The sequence below is a fragment of the Pleurodeles waltl genome, chromosome 10, assembly GCF_031143425.1.
Source record: "Pleurodeles waltl isolate 20211129_DDA chromosome 10, aPleWal1.hap1.20221129, whole genome shotgun sequence".
Taxonomy (NCBI): domain Eukaryota; kingdom Metazoa; phylum Chordata; class Amphibia; order Caudata; family Salamandridae; genus Pleurodeles; species Pleurodeles waltl.
The window spans coordinates 251,056,451-251,079,711 of NC_090449.1; the positions used below are offsets into that span (position 1 = coordinate 251,056,451).

Genomic DNA, 23,261 nt, shown 5'->3' on the forward strand with positions numbered 1-23,261 from the left:
TTGATACAGACGCTAGGGCAGATGCGCAGGTTGGACAGGCCTTACTTAAGAATTTATTTGCATGACTCATGTTTTTTTTGTCAGTATTCTTCTGTCTACTCCACCGCGGTTTATGGGGATGGGCTTGCTAGTCTATTCAATGCTTATGACTATACATGGAAATCCCCTATGAGAGAAGGAATGGTTTCTTACCTGTAACTCCAGTTCTCTCGTAGGGGTATTTCCATGATAGTCATAAGCAACCCTCCCTCCTCCCCGGTGGAGTTGATATAGAAAAGGTTGCCATAAAATATTATCGATGTTGGTACTCCAACGATTGGTTTGTTCCTTCATGTCAGGTTACAAGCCTTCAAAAAGAACTGAGGCAACTGCCTTTTGCTGTGCATGATGGGATACAGGAAGACTTTACTTTCTTAAAGGCACAGCTCTATTTACATTCTGTATAATGGCAGCCTATGGGCTACACTGCCCTGCATTGTTTATCCTCATGAGAAGTGTAAATAAAGTATGAGAATGTATTTGTTATTACATTTCTAGAATAAATAGGTGTTTGAACGTGAATTTACACTACAACTGTTTTCTTTTCAACAATTTGGCCTGTGTAGCTGTTCGCATAGGCTGCACAGTGTTATTCTTAAGTGTTTTTTAACAGACCTTTTTTCAAAGGGCTGGTATTTGCACTTAAGAATATTCTTCACATCAGTGCTCCGGGGTCCCCGCAGGCGCGCGGAACTATTCAATGCTTATGACTATCATGGAAATACCCCTACGAGAGAACTGGAGTTACAGGTAAGAAACCATTCCTTCTCCATGGCCTGGTGACTAGCATTGTAACTGGTAGTGCATGGCCTAGTGCATAGGGCTGTTCCCTGTGTGTTGTGCACGCCAACGGTGGTGTTGTTGCTGGCATTGACCAAGTGTATCCTCTGTCTCTTCCCCCCTTTTTGTTTTGTCAACCTGTCCTTCTGTGCATTAGCATCATCTGGCGGAGGAGCAGAAGCACCGGTGAGGGAGGGAGCTGCATCCCACATGGCCCATGGGGCCAAATCCACCGACGGTGAGAACACCAGTGGGACAGAGGGAGAGGGGAGCACCACGGCGGAGACTGGAGGGGACAGTTCGGACAGTGACACCTCCTCCAATGGAAGCTCCCTGGTGGTGGCGGACACCTCTGTGTCCACCCCAACTACAGATACAGCCGCCACCCCATACCAGCACCGCCCTCCCAGCAGCCCCTCAGCGTGTTTCCCGTGCCCGCTCACCCAGGAGGGTGGGCATCTCCTTTGCCCCAGGCACCTCAGGACCTGCCCCAGTCAGCCCTGCTGTCCTCAGTGAGGAGTCTTTTGACCACCTGCGATCCATCTCTGTTGGGCAGTCAACCATAGTGAATGCCATCCAGGGGCTGGCAGGGCATTTGCAACAAACAAATGCATTCCTGGAGGGCATTCACTCTGGCGTGGCGGCCCAACAGAGATCATTCCAGGCTCTGGCCTCCTCCCTGATGGCAGCCATTGTTCCTGTCTCTCGCCTTCCCCCTCCAACTTCCTTAACCCAGTCCTATTCCCTTCAACCCCAGCCTATCCCAAGCACACCATCAGACCAGCATTCACCCAAGACAATACACAGGAGTGGCTCAGGCAACACAAGCACCACACTTCATCCCACAGGCATTCACACAAGCACCTTCCAGATGCAGACACACTAACATCCACTGCCTCCACTGTGTCCCCCTCCTCGTCGTCCACCTCCCTCCCAGTAGCATCTCCACTCACACCTGCATGCACTACATCCACACCCACTGCCTCCATCACCATCACGCCTATCAGCACACGCCCCTCACTGGCAGTCACCACCCCCACATCCATGCACACGTCCCTTGTGCCCTCTCCCACTGTGTCTGTGCCCCCTCCTCCCAAAGTACATAAACGCAAGCACTCAGACACCCAACAGCCATCCACCTCACAACAGCATCCAGCCCATGCACCTGCACCCAAACACAGCAGACAGACACCTCCTACCACCACTCCCTCTTCCTCCACTCCCAAACCTTCTCCCTCTTCCCGCCCCAGTGTCCCTAAAAAGCTTTTCCTCTCCACCCTTGATCTATTCCCTGCCCCTCCCCCCCCAATCCCCCCCCCCCCCCCCCCCCCCATCCTTCACTTCGGGCCAGGGTGGTCAGAACCCAGGCTAGCACCTCAGCCACCCAGTCCACGCCCACTGTAGTTTCTGCAGCTACTGCAGTTGTGAGAGGCTCCAAGGAGACACCCGTCAGCACAGCCAGTGTGCCTGCACCAGCTGCCAAGGGCAAGAAGGAACCACCAGCTACCAAGGGCAAGGAGGCACCACTAGCTGACAGATGCAAGGAGGCACCACCAGCTGTTAAAGGCAAGGAGGCACCACCAGTTGGCAAAGGCAAGAAGGGGTCACCAGCTGGCAAAGGCAAGAAGGGGCCCCCAGCTGCCAAGGGCTCGAAGGGATCAGCAGTTGCCAAGGGCAATGACAAAGGCCCGGACGCTGCAGGCAGGATGGATATGAGGCCTAGTGCAGGGGCAGAATCTGAGCACACAACACCAGCCATGGCACTTCAGCCGTCCAAGGCTGCACAGGAAGGGCTGGAGTGCCCCCATCACTGGCAGCAACGCCGCCAGTACCACCACCTGCACCGCCATAAGCACTGCCACCTGCACTGCCACCAGCCCCACTGCCAGCAGCAGCAGCCCTAGTGGGCAGCCGTCCAAGGCTGCAGGGGATGGGCTGGAGCCTCCCCCCACCTCTGGCAGAACCGCCGCCAGCACCACCTCCTGCACTGCCACCAGCACCACTGCCAGCAGCAGCAGCCCCAGTGGGCAGCCGTCCGAGGCTGCAGGAGATGGGCTGGAGCCTCCCCCCACCACTGCCAGCCCTGACACCAGCACTGCCACCACTGAGCAGCGGTCACCTCCGGCAGTGTGTGGTTGTGCCTCCATGGGCTGTAGTGCGTCCTGGCCCCTGCAAATCCTGTAGGTATGACACCCAAGTGAGAGACTGTGACCTTGCACTCCCCAAGTGCTGCATCACTGGGCACAAAGCCCCCTCCAGAACCAGTGGAAGAAGGCATCCACCCACCACCTCCTTGCCAGGATGAAGCGCACTGGGCACAAAGACACCTTTAGAACCAGTGGAAGAAGGCATCCACTCACACCCTCCTTGCCAGGATGAAGCACACTGGTCACAAGGCCCCCTCCAGAACCAGTGGAAAAAGGCATCCACTCACCCCCTCCTTGCCAGGATGAAGCACACAGGGCACAAAGCTCCCCTGCAAAACCAGTGGAAGAAGGCATCCACTGCCCCCCCTTCCTTGCCAGGATGAAGCACAAGGGCATAAAGCCCCCTCCAGAACCAGTGGAAGAAGACATCCACTCAACCCTTCCTTGCCAGGATGAAGCACACAGTGCACAAGGCCCCTTCCAGAACCAGTGGAAGAAGGCATCCACTCACCCCCTCCTTGCCAGGATGAAGCACACTGGGCGCAAAGTCCCCTCCAGAACCAGTGAAAGAAGGCATCCACTCACCCCCTCCTTGTCAGGATGAAGCACACTGGGCACAAAGCCCCCTCCAGAACCAGTGGAGAAGCCACCCACTTGAGAGACTGAGGCCTTGCACTCCCCAGGACCAAGCAATGGGCAACCCACCCACTAGAGGGACTGTGGCTTTACACTCCCCAAGACCAAGCAGTGGGCAAACCACCCACTTGAGAGACTGTGGCTTTGCACTCCCCAGGAGGAAGCAGTGGGCAACCCACCCACTAGAGAGACTGTGGCTTTGCACTCCCCAGGACCAAGCAGTGGGCAACCCACCCATTAGAGAGACTGTGGCTTTGCACTCCCCAGGACCAAGCAGTGGGCATGCAGCCCCCTCCAGGAGCACTGGCGTTGTACCATCTTCCGGCTGAGGTGCCACACCCTTCCCCTTCACCCTGAGGTGCCTGTGTATTTTCGACCTGATGCCCCAGCAGTGTTCTCTCCGTATTGAGGCAGGTGTCAAGTGGGGCCTTGGCCTATGTGATATGGCCCTGTGGCCCACGGACATTATGGATATATATATGTGTGTATATATATATATATACTGTTTTGTGATTTGAGGACGTATTTCTAGAACTTTATATTATTACACTCATTTTACTCTATTCCTTTTGTCCTTGTATTATTCCTGAAGAGTACAGGGTGGATATGTAATGTTGTTGCATCTGTCTGTGTGTATGTATGTTGTTGGGGGTGGAGATGTTGCGTGTGTGTGTCACTCTCTTTTTTCCTTCCCCCTCCCCTGTGTGCTAGGGGCGGTACTTACTGTGGTCGTCTTCGCCGCTGTTGGTATTCCTGGTGTAGGAGGAGGTAGACCAGCATGGGTAACACCTGTAGTTCGGGCTCTATGGTGTTGTGGTTCTTCCTTGAGTGTCCAGAGGTGAGTCATTTCCCTACTGTGTATACTGTTTCCGCTGTGCTTTTGATGGCGTTGGTACTGCCCCGGAAAAGGTGGCGGATTGGTGTCTCGTAATACAGTGGGCGGAACCTTGTCTTCCACCTGGCTGTTGGCGGTTACCGCTGCAGTGTTTGTTGCTACCGCCGTGGCAGTCGGTGTGTTAAAGTGGCTGTCTGGGTTGGCGGTTTCCACAGTGGTCATAATTCTATTTTTTATACTGCCGGCCTATTGGCAGTATTACCGCCAGGGTTGTAATGAGGGCCACAGTCTTCTTTGGCTCTGGGACTCTTTCCTTCTCATTTAGGTGGGTGCTTGCCTGACATTTAAACAGCCAAATCCAACTAAACTCTACCTCACTCTTACCATACAGAATGTCATTAAAGACAATTTATTCATTTTCAAAGCCAGATGGCGTAGTCTTATTAATACTTCCTGAGCTTAATGCTTACTTTCAGCCTCTTAAAAGATCATACCACACCATACTCAAAACCTCCAAACTTGATCCAAAACAGCTTTATAATTTCCGACCTTTGTCATATCTTTCCTGGCTTGAGAAAACATTTGGAGGGATATTCAACCAGCTAAACAATGGCATTGCTATGGAACATTTTCAGGCAGACTATCAATCCAGTCTCTGATTCTGCTATGTTGATGTTACTGGACAATGTGCACTCCATCTTGGACAAAGGAGGCGTACGTCTACGGGTTGTTCTAATACTGCTGGCACTTTTGGAAACAGATGACCACTGCAGGTTCATCTGAACAATAAAACATGACACGTGCATTCATGAGCAGGTCCTGAGTTGGTTTATCGCCTTCCACACCAACAGACACAAAGTGTTGAAGACTGGAAACTACACATCAGATAAAGCTATAATCCAACATAATGTTCCTCGTGGTTGATCTTGGCCCCTGCAGTGGTCTAACTGTTGAGAGAGTCCTGGACACAGGCACATGCATGCCTGTACAAGAATATGCAGCTGACACTCAATTGTAGGTACAAATATTCACAAATTAAGATCTGAGTCTTTGTGACTGGTTTTAATGTTAAACCTCAGTTATATAAGAGATTATTTCCTCACCCCCTGTTTACAGGATTACATTTATTCTCTTTCTCATTGACTCTTTAAAACTCGAGCTTTCCATTCCGTTCCATCGACCATGACAAAATTCATTATTAAAATAAGGGTTTCTTACTAAGGAAATGCAATCAGATTCTACCACAGCACTCTGGGTTATATCTGCAAATTAATATACTGTTCAGTATCCGGTATTTCAGTGGAACAAATGCATGAACAACTAAGCGCTTATCCTGGGATGGACATGTGGCATAATTGTGTGCAGGATGTTCTCATAGCAACACCCTTATAACTCCACTTGCCTGCCAGACAAGTAACACCCATGTATAAGAAATTGCTCTCCAGGTGGCATGTTAAATTGTTCCCAAAATCACATGGTAATTATTTGTGATAGTTAGCATGACAAACCTGAATTGCTTGTACATAACAAAGTCTCCAATGCAGTGAGGATCCTATAGAGTAGTGCGCTACCCATATACAAAGCACTTCAGCACCTCCTCAGGTGTAAGGGGAAAGTGATATTTAAGTATCAATACTAATAATGCAATTATAGTTAGAAATGAAGCTGAGCATTTGAGAGTGGAACACATTGGCTGTCCTAGCATTAAGTAGCATTCATGATTTGAAGGAGTTGGGCGTTGGAGTGTAGTTTAGGAATCTTTACATACACTTGATGTTGATGATATATTTTTTTGTTTTCTTATATTTGAAGTGGGAACACTAAGTTCTGAGTTCATTGTCAGTGGCAGAATGAGCTGTAGAATTGAGAGCAATTATGTTAAGGCAGAGTAAGTTAAGGAAGCAGAAAAGGAACAGGGGACCATGATTTATTTTCCGAAAATATCTCATTGCAATTTTGTTGCAGTTGGTCAGATAGAAAGGTGGTAATGGGAGGCTGTATGAGTGGCCGATTAATGCACCTTAGACAATCACTGGCATCATTGGTTGCATTAACAAGAAAGCAGACACCAAACTTCTGAGATGTGCAAAGCAAACTAGGGCCTTCCAAACTGTTGAACTTAAACTTAAAGTATAAGCACTAAGGGCTAGAGTATGAGCTGGGTGAAGCTGTAGCCCTGTGGGGTTGCCTCCCTTAGTAATTTGAGCTCCCCAGTTGGGGATTCCCATCAGGTGTCTATCCTAATATTGTAAAAGGAGGGGGAGTTGCCATGTGGAAGTGGACCTAGATTTCGGACTATGCATGCGGTTAAGGGGACAGCAATTCTAAACTCAGCATGTTAGCCATCATTCCAGGGGTAAAAAAGTTGTAATTGCAGCGTGCATGGATGGAATCAGTGATTCCAGCCTTGGTCATTTTTGGACCCCTGCATCATACAATTTAAAAGCAGCAAGTGAGATTAGCAGTTATTAAACGATTCAGCGGTGGAGGAGAGCAGTAGAGGCGAAGAGGGTGGAAGGAGCGCTACCGGTGCTGTAAAGTGTGTCACCTCGGACTTTATCTGCAGTAAGTCCATAGTGAAGGAGTTCCACTCGGGAAAATAATGCTGCTTGCAGAACTTGAGCAATTTGAGGACTGGGCACGTTTAGAGGAGTACTAACTGAAGAGTTACTACGCCGAACTCTGTGATTAAGTATCATGTGAGGGATAGAGGCTCCTGATTGAGATGCAGATGAAGCGGATGTTATGGGAACCAAGCTGTTGCATGAGAATCAGTATGGTAGTAGTGCTGCGACTAACGTCTGCAAAGATCCTAAATTAAATTCGCGGCTGCAGAGTTTGAAAACTAGAAGACTGCATTCATTTCCTTCCTACACATTCTAAAGAATGTGGAAGCCAGGAAATACAGAACACAGATGACCATGGCCAAAGCCAGTTGGTCTAGTAATTATTTCAGTCCGTCTCGCTTTTTGTCAGTGCTTGTTTTGCTTTGCCACAGTTTTTTATAGAACATTTTTGTTGCCGCTGCAGGGCCCTCACCAATCTTATTTTTTTTAAATACTAAAAATTATGTTTTTGGTCTAAAAAATCATCAATTACCTTAGTAGGCTTTTTCACCGAAGGGAACTACTTGCTGCTGCTTTCGAAATGGCAGTATGTATCAAAGTAAAGTTAACTAGTGGCAGAAGTCGACTGATTCATTGTCCCATGCGGTATGCTTTAGTGGCCCAGAGCAAATTGTGAATGACACAAGAGGTCAAAGGATGGAGAGGGCTGGCTGAAAAGCCCCCATTAGAAAGTGCACTATGTATATCATTTTAGTAAAGTCTAAAGGTCTTGGCTAATGCCATACCTAAAAAATGAACTGCTCGAAAGTGGGGAGAAAAGAGAATGCTAGTCCTCAAGTGTGTTGTGTGCTGGTTTGGGTTTACAAAACAGGGAATTCAGGAGCCCACAAGCACTGAAGATTGTGGTAGTCAGTTGCTGCTGCTTCGTGTAGCCTGTGCTATTTAATCTTTATCCTGCTGTGAGCAACTGCGAAAAAAGGACAGCCAAGGCTTAATCTGCCAAATGATGGCAATTGGAACAATCTTGAACTTAATGAACCTTATTTCTCCTTTCACTTTTAACTGCCTAAAACTGGAAGTACCCACAGCAGTACACAGAGGTGAGATTTTATGAGAACAAATCGTATCTTATAACGACTTCTAGTTGCATATTCCGTACCCTAGAATTTCCCCCAGGCGTCAGTTTGGATCTGGAGATTTTTCTTGAGCAGTACTCCTCAACGCCATCAGGTGGCGTTGTTCGGCTCCATCATTGGCGTTATGCACGCTGGATATGACGTTGCAGAACCTATATAGGTGCCACCTCGGCGCGCCGATGTCTGTTCTTTTCTTTCTGCGCCAGACAGCGCTGATCAGAAGAAGAGCTACCCCTCAGTTACTTTTTGACTGGTCTTTTTTCAACTTTTGTCAAAGATTTTTGAGTGTCTACACCTCCGGTGCGTCGAGATGCCATCACGTTAGACCGGGTTCAAGCCCTGCAGATTCTGTCATCGGGCGATGTCTGTGAAGGATCCGCTGCTTGTGGTGTCTGGAGCAGGCCCATGACCCTAAGTCGTGCTCTGAGTGCCAGGCCATGAATTCGAAAGCTTTGAGGTTCCGTCCCTAAAGCTCATTGCAGCCCAACTCTCGGCTTTGCGTTGCTCTCGGTCGAGATGAAGGTCCTGAGAACAGTTGCCGAGCCCCCATTTCTTCGTCGACCCACTCCAAGTCCTCGGGACAGTCAGGTAAGTCGATGCAGAAGAAGAAGTCAAAGAAGAAGTGCTCTTCGACTTCACACTGTCTGTCAGCCTACGAGACTACGGGAAAGCCCCGTTGTTGCTCCAGGCCTCCATCCTCTGAGCCTGCATCTGGGTCGACGCCGCACCTCCCTGAGTTTCCGGGACCCAGAGTGACCCCACCTAACTCAGAGAGTTTTATGATGCCATGCACCTCATCTTTGGGCAGTTTGACCCCACTAGAGCACCCTTGAGCCCTGTGGGGTCAGAAGGGACACTCTTTGGTTCTGTGCTGGCTGCATCGGCCTCGGCTCCAGGCGGCCCCTATGGATCCGGTCTCGGATCTGGACTGGCATCGGTCATACCACCTCGACCTTCCCCGACGCTTGTTCCGACGTTGATGCTCCTGATGCCGGCCCGTGGCCCAGGATGGCATCAACCTCATCCTCATTGCCGATTCCGTTTTGGAGCTAGACCTGTGTCGCACAACACTGATTCCAACTTTGACAGGGGCCTTACCCCCTAGGTTGGATCCTGACCCTTAGGGGGTCATTCAGACCTTGGCGGACGGCGGAGGCCGTCCGCCAAGGTACCGCCGACAAATGACCGCGCTGCGGTCAAAAGACCGCGGCGGCCATTCAAACATTTCCGCTGGGCCGGCGGGCGCTCTCCAAAAGAGCGCCCGCCGGCCCAGCGGAAATGCCCCTGCAACGTGGACACCGGCTCAGAATTGAGCCGGCGTAGTTGCAGGGGTGCGACGGGTGCAGTTGCACCCGTCGCGTATTTCAGTGTCTGCAAAGCAGACACTGAAATACTTTGTGGGGCCCTCTTATGGGGGCCCCTGCAGTGCCCATGCCATTGGCCCCCAGGGGCCCCGCGGCACCCCCTACCGCCATCCTGTTCATGGCGGGTTTCCCGGTAGGGGGTGTCTGAATCGCTCCGCCGCCATGGAGGATTCAATGGGGAGACCGCCGGTTTACCCTTTCTGACCGCGGCTGAACCGCCGCGGTCAGAATGCCCTTGGGAGCACCGCCAGCCTGTTGGCGGTGCTCCCGTGGTCGGTGACCCTGGCGGTCACCGGCCGCCAGGGTCAGAATAACCCCCTAAATCTTTTGGGTTGGGGTATGATGAGCAATGGGAGGGGTTGCTGGACTCTTTAGAATACCAGCTCCAAGATCCCATGGACTGGCGAATGGACCTGGATGAGGTGAGTGGTCTAGATACTTCCCCTGACACTGGCATGCTTTCCCCCCCTACAAGGGTGAGCGCGTCCTATTCAGTGGTGGTGCGAAAGGCGGACGAGGTCCTGGACCTCGGTCTACCTTCATTGGCAGTCAGGACTAACCTCCTAAAAGAGGTGATTCAGCCTGGGGCTTCTTCCTCTGAACCACTGTTGCCCTTTAATGATATCCTGATGGTTGCCTAGTCCAAACCCAGCACAAGGGCTCCTGTGAACAAGAAAATTTCCCACCACCATAGAGCTGCTCCAAATGACCCAGGATTCCTGATGTAACATCCCACCCCGGTGAGTTTGGTTTTCCAAGCCTCTACATCCCAGGTACATTCCCTTCCACACTCCCAGATAGGGAATCAAAGAAGCTGGACCAACTTGGGAAGAAGAGGTTCTCTTCCTCCAGCCTGGCATTGCGGTCCGTGAACACTGCATGCCTTTTGTGCTATTACACCCATACTCTATGGAACACGGTTGCCAAAGTGCTGCCACAGGTCCTGTAGTTGGCCCAGGCCATTCACTCCCAAACTGTTGCTGACAGGCAGAGTGGTTGCATTAATGGTGGCCTTGCAGCGCCACGCCTGGTTGAGTATGTCTGGCTTTTCGGGGGATGTCCGATTTACCCTTTTGGCCATGCCCTTTGAGCGCACCGGTCTCTTTGGAGACAAAGTAGACTCATCGCTTGAGCGTTTCAAGGATTCTCGTGCTACAGCCAGGTCCTTGGGCCTCGCCAGTGCCCCTCATCCCTTCCAGTCTGCTTTTCGCCCCTTTCATGGCCAGGGAAGTGCAACCCTGCATGTCGTTTCCCTCCAGCCACCGTACCGCGCGTGCTGCCCAGCCTCTGTGGCAAAGACGTTGGATCCAATGTCCCTGTGTATCAGAGAGCCAGAGGTCTGATCAGCCCACCGCCCCCACCCTCTGCAGCTGCTTCCAAATCTCCCTAGTTTGACGCTTACCCGCCAGGGACCAGTCAGAGGCAGGATTCGCCATCACCATGCTCTGCTGGCAGTCCATCACGTCAAACAAGTGGGTTTTGCAATTAGTCCATAGGGCTACTCTCTCCCCTTCGAGACTATCCCTCCATCCATGCCACCATCCAACGATCGAATGACAGAGGATCACCTGGCACTTCTCCACAAGGTGGATATGGCTTTCTTGGCCAAGGGAGCCACAGAAAGGGTCCCTATGCCAGAAGTAGTTTGTGGTTGTTATTCCCGCTACTTTCTGGTACCCAGAATGTATAAGGGCCTCTGCCCTATCCTAGACCTCCAGTCCCTCAATCTCTTCCTCAGGAAGGAGAAGTTCAAAATGCTAATTCTGGCTCAAGTTTTATCTGCCCTGGAATCAGGAGACTGAATAGTGGCGTTGGACTTGCAGGACGTTTACTTCCAGGTTCCCGTCCTGCCTGCCTACAGGCATTACTTGCAGTTCACAGTAGGCCACCAGCACTTTCAGTTCACCATGCTTCCCTTTGGCCTTACCAGTGCCCCTTGGGTGTTCACCAAGGTGATGGCAGTGGCTGCAGCCCATCTGCACAGGTCAGGGGTTTCAGTCTTCAACTATCTCAGTGACTGGTTGTTGAATGCACGCTCGCCCCAGGCTATCGTCTCCCACCTTCAGATTACAATGGACCACCTGCCTTCGATGGGGTTCACTATAAACATGCTGAAGTCACACCAGACTCCCTCTCAGATGCTCCCTTTCATTAGAGCTGTTCTGGATACAGTGCATTTTCAGACTTATCCTCCCGTGCGACGAATCCAGGATATTCAGGCTATAATACTGATTTCAGCCTCTATCCTGGATTTCAGTGAGAATGAGTCCGAGGCTGCTGGGCCTCATGGCCTTCTGCATCCTGCTGGTGTGATATGCCCGATGGCATATGTAGGCACTGCAGTGGGACCTGAAGTTCCAATGGGCGCAGCATCAGGGGAATCTCTCCGACATGGTCCAGATCTCAGAGGGAACTGCGCGAGATCTCCAGTGGTGATTAACGAGCCATGATTGGGTCAGAGGCAGATCCCTGTCCCTTCCCCTAGCAGATCTGACAGTAGTGACAGATGCATCTCTTCTGGGATGGGGCGGCCATGTGGGAGAGGTGGAGATCAGAGGAATCTGGTCTCCGGCGGAGTCTGAACTCCACATCAGCCTATTGGAGTTTTGGATGATCAGGCTGGCTTCAAGAGCATTTCTTATCTCTCAAAGTGGGAAGTGGTGCAGGGGTTCATGGACAACACTACTGCCATATGGTACTGCAACAAGCAGGGCGGAGTGGGTTTGTGAACCCTTTGTCAGGAGGCTCTGCGCCTCTGGACATGGCTGGAACATCAGGGAATTTCCCTGGTGATTCAACACCTGGCGGGCTCTCTGAACGCCAGAGCAGACAAACTCAGCTGACAATGCCTGATCGATCACAAATGACGTCATCATTCAGTAGTGGCGCAAGGTCTCTTTCAGCAGTGGGGAGAGCCTTGGTTAGATCTGTTCACCAATGCAGAGAACGTGCAATGTCAGCAGTTTTGCGCATTGGAGTTTCCAAGGCGGCACTCGCTCTGCGACCCTTTTTGTTTCAAGTGGAGCTCAGGCCTCCTGTACGCCTTTCTGCCCATACCACTTCTGTCCAGAATTCTCAAGAAGATCAAGAATGACTGGGCCCAGTAATCCTTGTGGCTCCAGACTGGGCATGAAGAGCCTGGTATCCCAAGCTATTGAGCATGGCCATTGATCCTCCAAACAGACTACCCCTTTCGGAGGATCTTCTGTCGCAGCACCAGGGGAGGGTTCTCCACCCGAACCTGTCGAGTGTCCACCTTCGTGTGTGGATATTGAGCAGCGGAAGCTGACAGCTTTTGACTTTCTGCTCCAAGTATGTAATGTTATCTTGGCAGCCAGGCGTCTGACCACCAAAACTGTACACACCTGTTGTTGGTATAAATTTGTGGCATAGTGCTCAGACAAGTCTGTTGACCTCCCTCTCTGCGCCTCCTGTTTATACTTTCTTTGGCCCAAGAAGGCTCTGCTTTCGGCACCCTTTAAGGTTATTTGTCTGCATTTCTGAGATTACCTGACCAACCTTCTTTGTTTAAGTCTCCTATTGTGAGGATATTCCTTAAATATCTTACCCACATGTTTCCTCCATCACCATCATCATGGCCCAATAGGATTTGAATTTGGTTCTGACATTCCTCATGTGTGCTCCTTTTGAACCTCTTCACAATTTTTCTTTCAGGCTTCTAACATTAAAGCAGCCTTCCTTGTGGCCATTACATCTCCCTGCAGGGTGAGTTGCAGTCATTGTCATCTAAGCCACCCTACCTTTCCTGCTATCCAGACAAAGTGGTGCTTCGCACCAGGGCTTTATTTTTGCCAATAGTCGCCACTCCCTTTCATGTAGGCCCTCACCTTGCCCACTTTTTACGCACCCCCACATCATTCTAAGGAAGAGGAGAGACTCCACGGCCCAGACCCAAAATGAGTTATGGCGTTCTACCTTGATTGTACCAAAGAGTTATGGGCGGATATTCAGTTCTTTGTTGGGTACGTGGGTGCGAAGAAAGGTCGGGCAGTGCAGAAGAGAACCATCTCTAGATGGGTCGTTCTCTGCATTAAAATGTGCTATGTATTGGCTAAAAATAAACCCCCGGTTGCGCGCTTCTTCTACCAGAGAAAAAGCTGCAACCACTGCTTTAGCAGGTGGAGTTCCAGTCCTGGACAGCTGTCAGACGGCAACGTGGGCATCTTTGCAAAGGTTTTCCAAACACTATTGCCTGGAAGGTCAGGTCTGATGAGATGGGTACTTTGCCCGTTCGGTCCCACAGGACTTCCTAGGATGATCTTTGTTCGCAGACCCTCCTCCAGGGATGGTATTGCTTGGGTATCTATTCTAAGGTAGGGAATCTGCAACTAGAAGTCTCTATCAGATTAACAAAATTACTTACCTTTGGTAATGCGTTATCTAGTAGAGACATATTCTAGTTGTAGGTTCCCTACCGACCCACCCATCCTCTCCGCTCTGTGAAGTGATTTCTAGGGACAGGGGCTTCCCTTTCAGGGCCCTAGTTTTGACACACCAGTGGCCAGTGTTCTTCATAGCTCTGTGCTTCTGTGTGGAAAGTCGTGAAAGGAAACTGATGTCACTGTGCCAGCGTGGAGCCAGTATAGGTCCTGCAACATCATATTCGGCACACATGATGCTGGCAACTGATGCAGAGCCGTCCAACGCCACCTGATTGCCTGCAGGGGTACTGCGTGAGAAAAATATCTAGATCCAGACTGACGCCTGTGGGAAACTCTAAGTTAAGGATTCTGCAACTAGGATATGTCTCTACGAGATAAGGCGCTACTGTAGGTAAGTAACTTGTTAGGACTGATATGCTGCATTGAACTAATGTTGAGCGTTCTCTGGGCTTCCATGATGGGAGGGTTTTCAGGGTTGTGGACCTGAATTCAAAACATATGGATACCACTGCAATATTAATATTTTTAAGCAGATATAAACTCACTGTTTGACAGCAGCCAGTAATAACCAGACCAGTGTTGTTTCTTTCCAGTTTAAAGTGTCATTGATGTAAATTGAATGCGGTTGAACTTACAGGTCAGAATGTATATTTTGATTAAAGGAGAAATAAAGCATTTGTCCCTGCAGTAGAAGTGGGCTTGGGGGCTCAGATGGCATATTCGGCCCTCAGGACTGAGGATGTCGTCACCTATGTAGAATTGAACCTTCCTCCCAGATGAGAAGTGGCAGCATTGTCTGGCTATGGTGTGATCCAGGGCAGCATATGTCAATTTCCTTCAAGCTTTTGGAGCTTCTACAACAACTGCAAGGGACTCTGAAGTCTTTTAAATCACATAAAGCATGTTCTGGACATGTTCAAGCTTTGGGCCTTCTTCTGGGGGTCTGAATCAGCACAGAGCTTTAAAAACATGTGCTGGAGGTGACAAGTAGCAGGGTTGTTTTTTTTGGTGCCCTCTACCAGCAACCTTTCATTGTGTCCATACAAAGTGCATACCAAGCCTTGGAATGACAAGGGACAAAGTTCTGATGTGTTGAAGTGTGATAGTGGCAGATTTGGTGCTATGGGGCAGAGCTAATCGTTGGGGTGGAATGCTCTGTTCCTGTGCAAGGCCTTTAAAAACTGTGTTGGCTATATATGGAGCTACTTGTTCTCCTGGTTCAGTCTTTGAGAGGGGCTGGCTGTAGGGGCAGGCAAATGCCATCAGTTCATACGTCTGCTGCAGAGTGATGTAGTACTGTGGTTTCAAGCTCATAATGGTGTAAAACAGGCAAAGACAAATAAAATAACAATTTTCCATCCGTTAAAAGTTGAATACAATGGAAAGAAGTTCACTGGTGATGTTGGTATGGTTAGAAAGTATTGAAAAAAAGGAGTATGTTTGAATCCTTGGTAATGGTGATTGATCTGAAAGTACGTTGATTGGTTGGCCAGATCGACAACGTGGAACACATTGTACATGCACAGATTGATTTCCTATTGAAAGTGTCTTGGGCGCTGCTGGCAATAGATGGCAGGTTGAAACACTGGAGAACATTCAGACAAAGACATCTATTTGAGTACTGGGATTCTCTGACTTTCCTCCTGAAGAATCAGGTAGCACTGCTACAAGAGCTTTGTCTGGAATTAATTTGAGACCTTAGGTTTGAGTCATTCCTGGATCCTCTCAAATGGATACTTTGGCCATGATGGGAGAGAGAATTTAGAATCAGTGGTGGACTTGAGCGGCCATGTTTATTTTGTTATGTCCCTCCACTAAGGCCCTTGTGTTCCCCCTTGTATATGTACTCTTTTCCTTTTTTCACCCCCTTCCGACCAACCTTCCATCCTGTTTCCTGATTTTTCCTTTCATTGTTCCAGGGATATCGTTCTGTGAGTATGTGGTGATGTGACTGTATGGTACTTTGGAACCATATATACATTCTTGTGTCCTGTGTGGTGTATATGGTTGTGTGAATAGAACTTTGTGATGTCTTCTTTTACCAGAGATTATAAAAAAATTATTGATACCAAAAAAATCCCTGAGGATGGCTTTGGCCTCTTGCCCCACAGTTATATGGCGGATGACAATACAGGATTGACAAACTCCATCTTCTTTGTTCTGTCTTCTTGCTTTATAGATCCTCTCTCCATCGTACCCTAGCATCAGGTTGTATTTTTCTCCAACACTAGCCCTTTGGTGCTGGGTGTGTTCCTCACTTCATCCAAATGAGTGACAAGTGGAACGTCCATGGGAACCTCAGCAGATAAGGCCACACCTCCTCTGTCTGACTTTGATCTTTGTTTAAGCAGGCATAGGGGGGCATGGGCAAACTGCAGAACAGATTACCTTTCATGATATGTTTGCGTCTACCTTATGGGGTATGAAGGAATATTCAGTGGGGAATAGGTGATGTAGAGAGCAGCAAGCATGTTTAACAATAAATTAAGTATTGTGTTTATAAAATTGTCATTTTGAGCCTGTGCATAGCCGCAAGAGACGAAGTTCTGAAGCGTGTGCGAAAGTTTTTTTTTTTTTTTTTTTACTTTTGATTTGTCAAGGGGGTTGAATAGCTTGGAGGAGACCGTGGTCGTTCGTTGATGGCATTATACTGTGATGACGTCTTTTAAATCTGTCCATTAGAATTTGTAGATGTTGAAGATTAATATTTATATAGTTCCTCAGGTTGGTGCCACAAAGGGGAATTAAGAAATAGGCATTAGTTACCAGAAAAACACATTGCTTGGGCCACTGGCTTGCCACTGACAAGACCGTGGGTTGGAGTGGAATTTATGGGCCGGACACGGCTTGAGGGTTTTCAGGCGTTTCCAATGGGTGTTTTTGCACCGGCTTTCTAGATTGCGATATTAACCCAGTGCAAATGTCTTCCTTTATGTTAAACATATGGAATCTTTAGTATACTCGAGAGCTTTTTTGCATTAATAAATATGTTTAGTCATAATTTGGGCTCGGTATGGGGTGGGGGGCACTACTCACATTGCCCACCTTCTGAAGCCTTGTTGGTGACAAAACAGACCAATAACAAATACATGCATCTTGTTTGTCGTCTTTTCCAGTAACGACTGTCGGTGGCAGGCTGTCCAGGAATGCATGCAGCTCTTGCTCTATCCCAAAACAGAGAAACAGGTAGGCAGAACAATCCTGGCTGCTGCCTCTGTATGCAGTTGCAGCTGTGGAGTGGAGCTCCCGGATAAGTGCGCTGTAGATTGCCAAACGTTCACTGCCTGAAGCCTGGAATATTTGTGCCATTTACAGATTTTAGTGAGAGTCTGATATAATGGGCACTGGTCACCAGAACAGTGCTTAATTTGAGCCGATGTATTCCGGTGGCCACCGGCACTTATGTTTGAGGGCCGGCACCTTTTTCCCGTTTCAAGCATTTACTACGAGCAAAAGACACCTGGGAAAGACGGAAAAACGAACCGCGTCATTAAGGGAGAAAGCTGCAAGAGTGCGCTGAAGGGGCAGGGGTGGTTGTAAACGGATTAAAGAGGCCTTGATGGCTTCAGGATTACGCTGCCTCAGTATTCCGTGTTCGCACATTTAAATGCGCAGCGGTGAGCTTCAGAGGAAAGCTCTGAGAACCGGCACGTTTTTATGTACAAATTAAGCACTGGAACAATGACCCGTACACCCTAGATTCTGAATTAAGTAACTGCATGCATGAGTGGTACTTTTACCAAGTTATATACAGTTCAACCCTCCAAACACCTCTCCTCCACCTGATTGTTCCACGGTCATGCAATCTGCGAACAATCTTGGATGGTCGCAGTCCCACTTGCCTCTACATTCCCTCCAGACACTCTTTCTTGCTCACTGGCGATATGAACAATCTGTGGCTTTTTCACTTAGGCGGTCATTCTGACCGCGGCGGTCGCCGCCCGCCAAGCGGTTCCCGCCGAAAGACCGCTCCGCGGTCAAAAGACCGCAGCAGCCATTCCGGCTTTCCCGCTGGGCCGGCGGGCGACCGCCAGAAGACCGCCGGCCGGCCCAGTGGGACAGCCCCTTTAACAATGAAGCCGGCTCGGAATGGAGCCGGCGGAGTTGAAGGGGTGCGACGGGTGCAGTGGCACCCGTCGCGATTTTCACTGTCTGCACAGCAGACAGTGAAAATCTTTGTGGGGCCCTGTTAGGGGGCCCCTGCACGGCCCATGCCAGTGGCATGGGCAGTGCAGGGGCCCCCAGGGGCCCCACGGCACCCGTTCCCGCCATCCTGGTTCTGGCGGTGGACACCGCCAGAAACAGGCTGGCGGGAAGGCGGTCGGAATCCCCATGGCGGTGCTGCAAGCAGCGCCGCCATGGCGGATTCCCTGGGCCAGCGGGAAACCGGCGGGAAACCGCCGGCTCCCCTTTTCTGACCGCGGCTTTACCGCCGCGGTCAGAATCGCCCAGGAAGCACCGCCAGCCTGTTGGCGGTGCTTCCGCGGCCCTCCGCCATGGCGGTCATGGACCGCCAAGGTCAGAATGACCCCCTTAGTCTTGAAACAGAGCACCCCTGGAGATGGACATCTCAGTGACATGACCAACTATTTTCTTATTGTCTGCAATGCTGCAGACGTGGCACAAACACAGTTCTCAACATGTTCAAGTCAGTCGTTGGGGTAGTGAAGAAATGAAAGTAAGACAACTAGATTGCTTGACCCAACTGGGCCCAGGCCACTGTCATTTATTTACCAAGTGAACTGGTGTCTGTTGCATATTTTGTGCATGTTGGATGGTGCTGCATAATACCCGGAGAAGCCACTGTTTCGACCATTTTCTGTGGTAGATGGCCACTTGGGCTCGTACATCATCTTTGCAGCTGTCTAGGGGTCCCAGACTTCCTTTTCAGAATAGGCATTTAGTCCTTCTTCCACCTCAAAGCCTGCATCTTTTCTGTGTTCTCTGTCATCAAAATATTACTGACGCTTTTTGTCTATCATGCTTTTGTTCTCAGTCTGAAGAGCTGCTGTGCTGCTTCTTTGACTCTCTGACCCTGGACAGCATCCATCAGATTGTACAGAAGGATTCCAAACGAGGACCCTGATCCATTCGTCATGGGAGTGACCAATCATACCTACCCTCTCCCTGTTATTTTCATCCTGTTCTATCTGCCTTCTTTGTATCCCTTCCTCAACCCCTTGCCTTGTTCGTTGAAGTTCTCCTTTGAAGAAATTCGTTTTTTAAATAATGCTATTCATTGAGACCGTGCTTTGGAGAGTAAAGATTAAAATTCGTTTCTCATCCACTGTGCGACAAACTCTTGGACACCCTAGAAGGTGTCTCTGGCATCAACTACTAGCTTATTTTATGGACAGATGTATTTGTACCTTATTTTTGTTATTAAAAAAATGAAAACAGAAGAACTCAATTATTCTTTTCTTCTTTGAGTGCCAAACGCGGCCATATTTGATTGGGTTTAGATGCTCCAAGTCTTATAAAACCCTCTGTGTTAACGTGGCCTAATTCACACCCATGTATTTTATGAAGCTCCCAGCAATGGGTTGAATTCTTTTTTTGCAGTGATTTTATTGCTACCATTCCATGATTGAAGCTGGGGTTCGTATGGGACAGTTGAGATTTACAGGGAATTTATTTTGCAGGCACCATATGTAAGCGTCTGACGAGCCCCTTTACCCGTTTCTTCATGAGCTCATGTCAAATTAACAGCAAAAAGATTATAGAGAGATATATTTTCTAACTTAACTATTTATTTGACACTTTGTGAAATGAATTGTAATGTAGGTTGTCACTTAAAATCTTTATTATTGTTAATCAAAGAATAAACATAAAGTTGAAATTTGAATAATGCTTTTTTCCTCAGCGTGAATTCACTTGTTAAAAGTGATAGAGGTTTGGAGCCTCTAGAAAAGAGATGTGCTGGAGTTCTGTAGACATTCATTGTCAGACTGAAGCAAAGATTGTTTACTGTGTAGATTTCAATCATACAATTCACAGTGACGAAAAAGTATTAAAAAAAAAAAATGTTTTCCTTCAGGGCATCTTCATTGATAACCTAAAGCACTGAATTGTCCTGCCCACACATACATTTCGAGACACGTTTCACAACATATTAATTGTAGGAGGTTGGCTTTTTATGTAGCGCACAAAAATGAGGTTTACTCTAGAAAGTCCAGAAGACCCCTATTGGCTTAGAGGGTCTGAGTTAAACCCAAATGCTCTCCTTGTGATAGTGTGGGCAAGCAGTATAGGCTTATCAGAGGGTAGTGTTGTGCATTTGTTGTACATAGAGAGACCATAAATGAGTCACACACTCAAGATGAAACTCAAGACCAATTCACAAAAAGTATTTATATAATTTTAGACATCAAGATCATCAAATCAGGTAAGTACTTAAGACATTATAGATTTTTATGGGAAAACAGTAGAAAAAATCACAGAGTTCAAATTTTGAGGCATGAGCCTCGAACGCAGTAATGTTATGCTTTAGGAGAAACATTAACTCCATAAGTGCAATTACAGACAACTTACAGGGCTGTTTTTCTGCACTTAAGGTAAGTAGAAGCCAAGGTCCAAGAAAGTACCAACAGTTCAAGTTCACCTGCCCTGGGGTGTCTGGGTTAAGGAGTGCTGTACTCTGTGGTAGCCTCAAATGCTACAAGCTAAAGTCACGGAGAATGGTACCTGTAAGAAAAAGGCTGTAAGTGAGGATGTGGGAACAAGTACGGAAGAACCTAAAGGGGGACTTGGCTCTTGAGGGTCTCAGGGACACCGTCAGTTTACTTGAGCCTGGGCTGGGGAGCTCAGATGCAGAGGTGTTTTGTCTGGCGGGTTGGTGAGTTAGAAACTGTCACAATTCTTGGTGTACCTGCAGAAGAGGAAAAAGAAACAGAGCAGGGCCACTCGAGTATGGAGCTGGCCTCTCTCAAAGTCTCTAGAAGTGCAGGTAAGGTTTGGCAGCAGTGGTGTTCCGAATGAACACAAACAAGCCTTGGTGCTTGCAACTGGCCCTAGTCATCTGGTATTGGTACAGGGTGGCTCCGGGAATGATTGGCGCCTCAAAGACTGTCTGAACCTATGGGGCTGACCTTCTGGACACTCTGACCTTTTCCTGGCGAGTTGCTTCCTCTGTGGACCTGATGGTGAGGAAAACGGTTGACTGGACAGATGTGGTCAGTGCCTGCTGATGCACTGGAGTGGCTCCTCCACTCCAAGGAACATGCTGATGGATTGATGAAGTGCCGGGCAGACCTCCAAGGGTTAAGGGAGACTGGTCTGCCTTTGGACAAGTCAGTCTTTGTGGTTGTCAGGACAGCAGCAGCCAGGCAGGGTTTTGCACCAAGTTCAGTTCTGGTCCACAGTTCTCACGTCTTCAGCTCTACTTTGTCCTACTAGGTATCTACTAGGGACTTACAGGTGTGCTAAGGTTTGTGCCAATTGTAACACAATTAGACCGTTTTACCTTATTTTTAGGGAAGAACACTGGCACTTGGGCCTGGTTAGCAGGTACCCAGTGCACATCAGTCAAAAAACTTCATTACCAGTCGTAAAAAGTGGGGGTAACCATGACAAAAAGGGGCACTTTCCTTCATTAATATAGACAGTGTTGCTTTAATAAAGCCAATTTGTAAAAAGTAAGAACATTTTTTGACAGCCTGTTGCCTGCACTGTTGTTCCATTTTACTTTATTTTCTCTAAAAAACACACCAGTAGTAGTTTTGAAAAATCACATTATTAGAAAAGTGACAAAAAACTATTTCACAAACCTTTTGTAAAGGTTTCCGCAGTCCAGAAAGGTTAGAAAACTGACACTGCTCCCTTAAGGAAGACTAGTATCCCATCATGCCATGTTGTGTCAGTTGCTTTGGTTCATTTTCTTCTCTGCAACAGGATTCAGGAGCACAGAGCTCTGTCTTTTGTCCATTTTACCTCGGAAAATCTTTCCAAACCTTTTTTCTTTATTCTCTCAAATCATCTTAGACTAAGTAGTGTTTATTTATTTATTGATTATTCCACAGAATGCCAGAGCTTTTAATAAAATGCCCTTCTTCTGGAAGAAAACACCTAGACTGACCCTTATGTAGTCTGTATTGTTTGTTTTCCTGGCTACGTTCGTGCACTGAACACTGTACACACTTAAGGAAGATGTCCAAAAGGACACTAGAATGGCCTGCTAGAGAACCATCAGGGGTGTCAGGAGTTTGCTTCTGGAAGATTGTGACTAAAGGATCATGTTTGTGCCAGGCTTCCTTTGCCACAGGACCTCTCCCTGTCTCTACAGTGCCTACAAAGGAGGCTCTAAAGGGAGATGCAGGGTAGGAAAAGAGTCCAACCTCAGTTGACGTCAAGAACTTTAACAGCATTGACTGCTACACTGGCACTTAATCATTGTGGAAGCACCCCACAACGTCAAAGACCATCTTCTAGTCAATGGCTAGTTCAAGTTCAGACCATAGAAAGTCAAGACATGGATCAAGGTCAAGACACCACTCGTCAACCAAAGACACGCTGTACAGCTGATCAATGTATTTATCAACAGTGTATGTGAACAAGTTGAAGTGGAGAACAATTCCTAATATGCTGGATTCTGTTTGTTCAAAACTTCCAGTTCCACTTGTGTCCAGCCTGTCTTCCCGACCTCCTTCATAGAAATCGCCAAGTAATCCTCAAGCTTCTCCTGTTCAAGCCTCTACAATACCTGCATTGACTGGTACGCTGGCACTTAATCACTGTGGAGACACCCCTCGATGTCGAAGACTATCTTGTAGTGCTCTGGCTAGTTCAAGTTCAGGGCATAGAAAGTCAATACAAGGATCAAGGTCAAGACACCACTCATCAACTAAAAGACACACTGTACAGATGATCAATGCATTTATCAACAGTGTGTGTGAACAAGTTGAAGTGGAGAACAATTCCTAATATACTGGATTCTGTGTGTTCAAAACTTCCAGTTCCACTTGTGTTCAGGCTGTCTTCCCGACCTCCTTCACAGAAATCAGAAAGTAGTCTTCAAGTTTCTCCCGTTCAAGCCTCTACAATACCTGATTCACCTTTTAATACATACGACTATACCACAATTGGTATCAGTACTGCCTTCACCAGCATCTCCAATTATGTCTTCCCCAACAAGAATAAAGGTTTTGAGGCGAGGATCATGGTCGTCAGGTAGACATCAGTCTTTGAAGTCAAGGCACCGTTCTAGTGATTCCAGGAGGCAAAATCAGATTCTAGGTATTCCACCTCTTCATAGTTGATTTCAAGGTGTTCGTATACTCTAACAGAATCAGCTGAATGCAGGTTTTTTCTGATTCACAACATAAACACATTTAATGAGGTTCTGGTCAGAGGAGCTGA

The 23,261-nt window shown here is 48.3% G+C and overlaps 1 protein-coding gene across 1 annotated transcript in view; it reads left to right on the plus strand.

Annotated features, from left to right (window-relative positions):
* DNAAF8 (dynein axonemal assembly factor 8) overlaps window positions 1–19,751 on the plus strand; it is an 882,921-nt gene extending 863,170 nt beyond the window's left edge. Inside the window, exons 30-31 of the mRNA XM_069210337.1 lie at window positions 17,024–17,093; window positions 18,904–19,751. Of these exons, the coding sequence (XP_069066438.1) occupies window positions 17,024–17,093; window positions 18,904–18,993 (160 nt within the window). The 3' untranslated portion in view covers window positions 18,994–19,751. The remainder of the gene's footprint in view (window positions 1–17,023; window positions 17,094–18,903) is intronic.
* The last annotated feature ends 3,510 nt before the right edge of the window (window positions 19,752–23,261 follow it).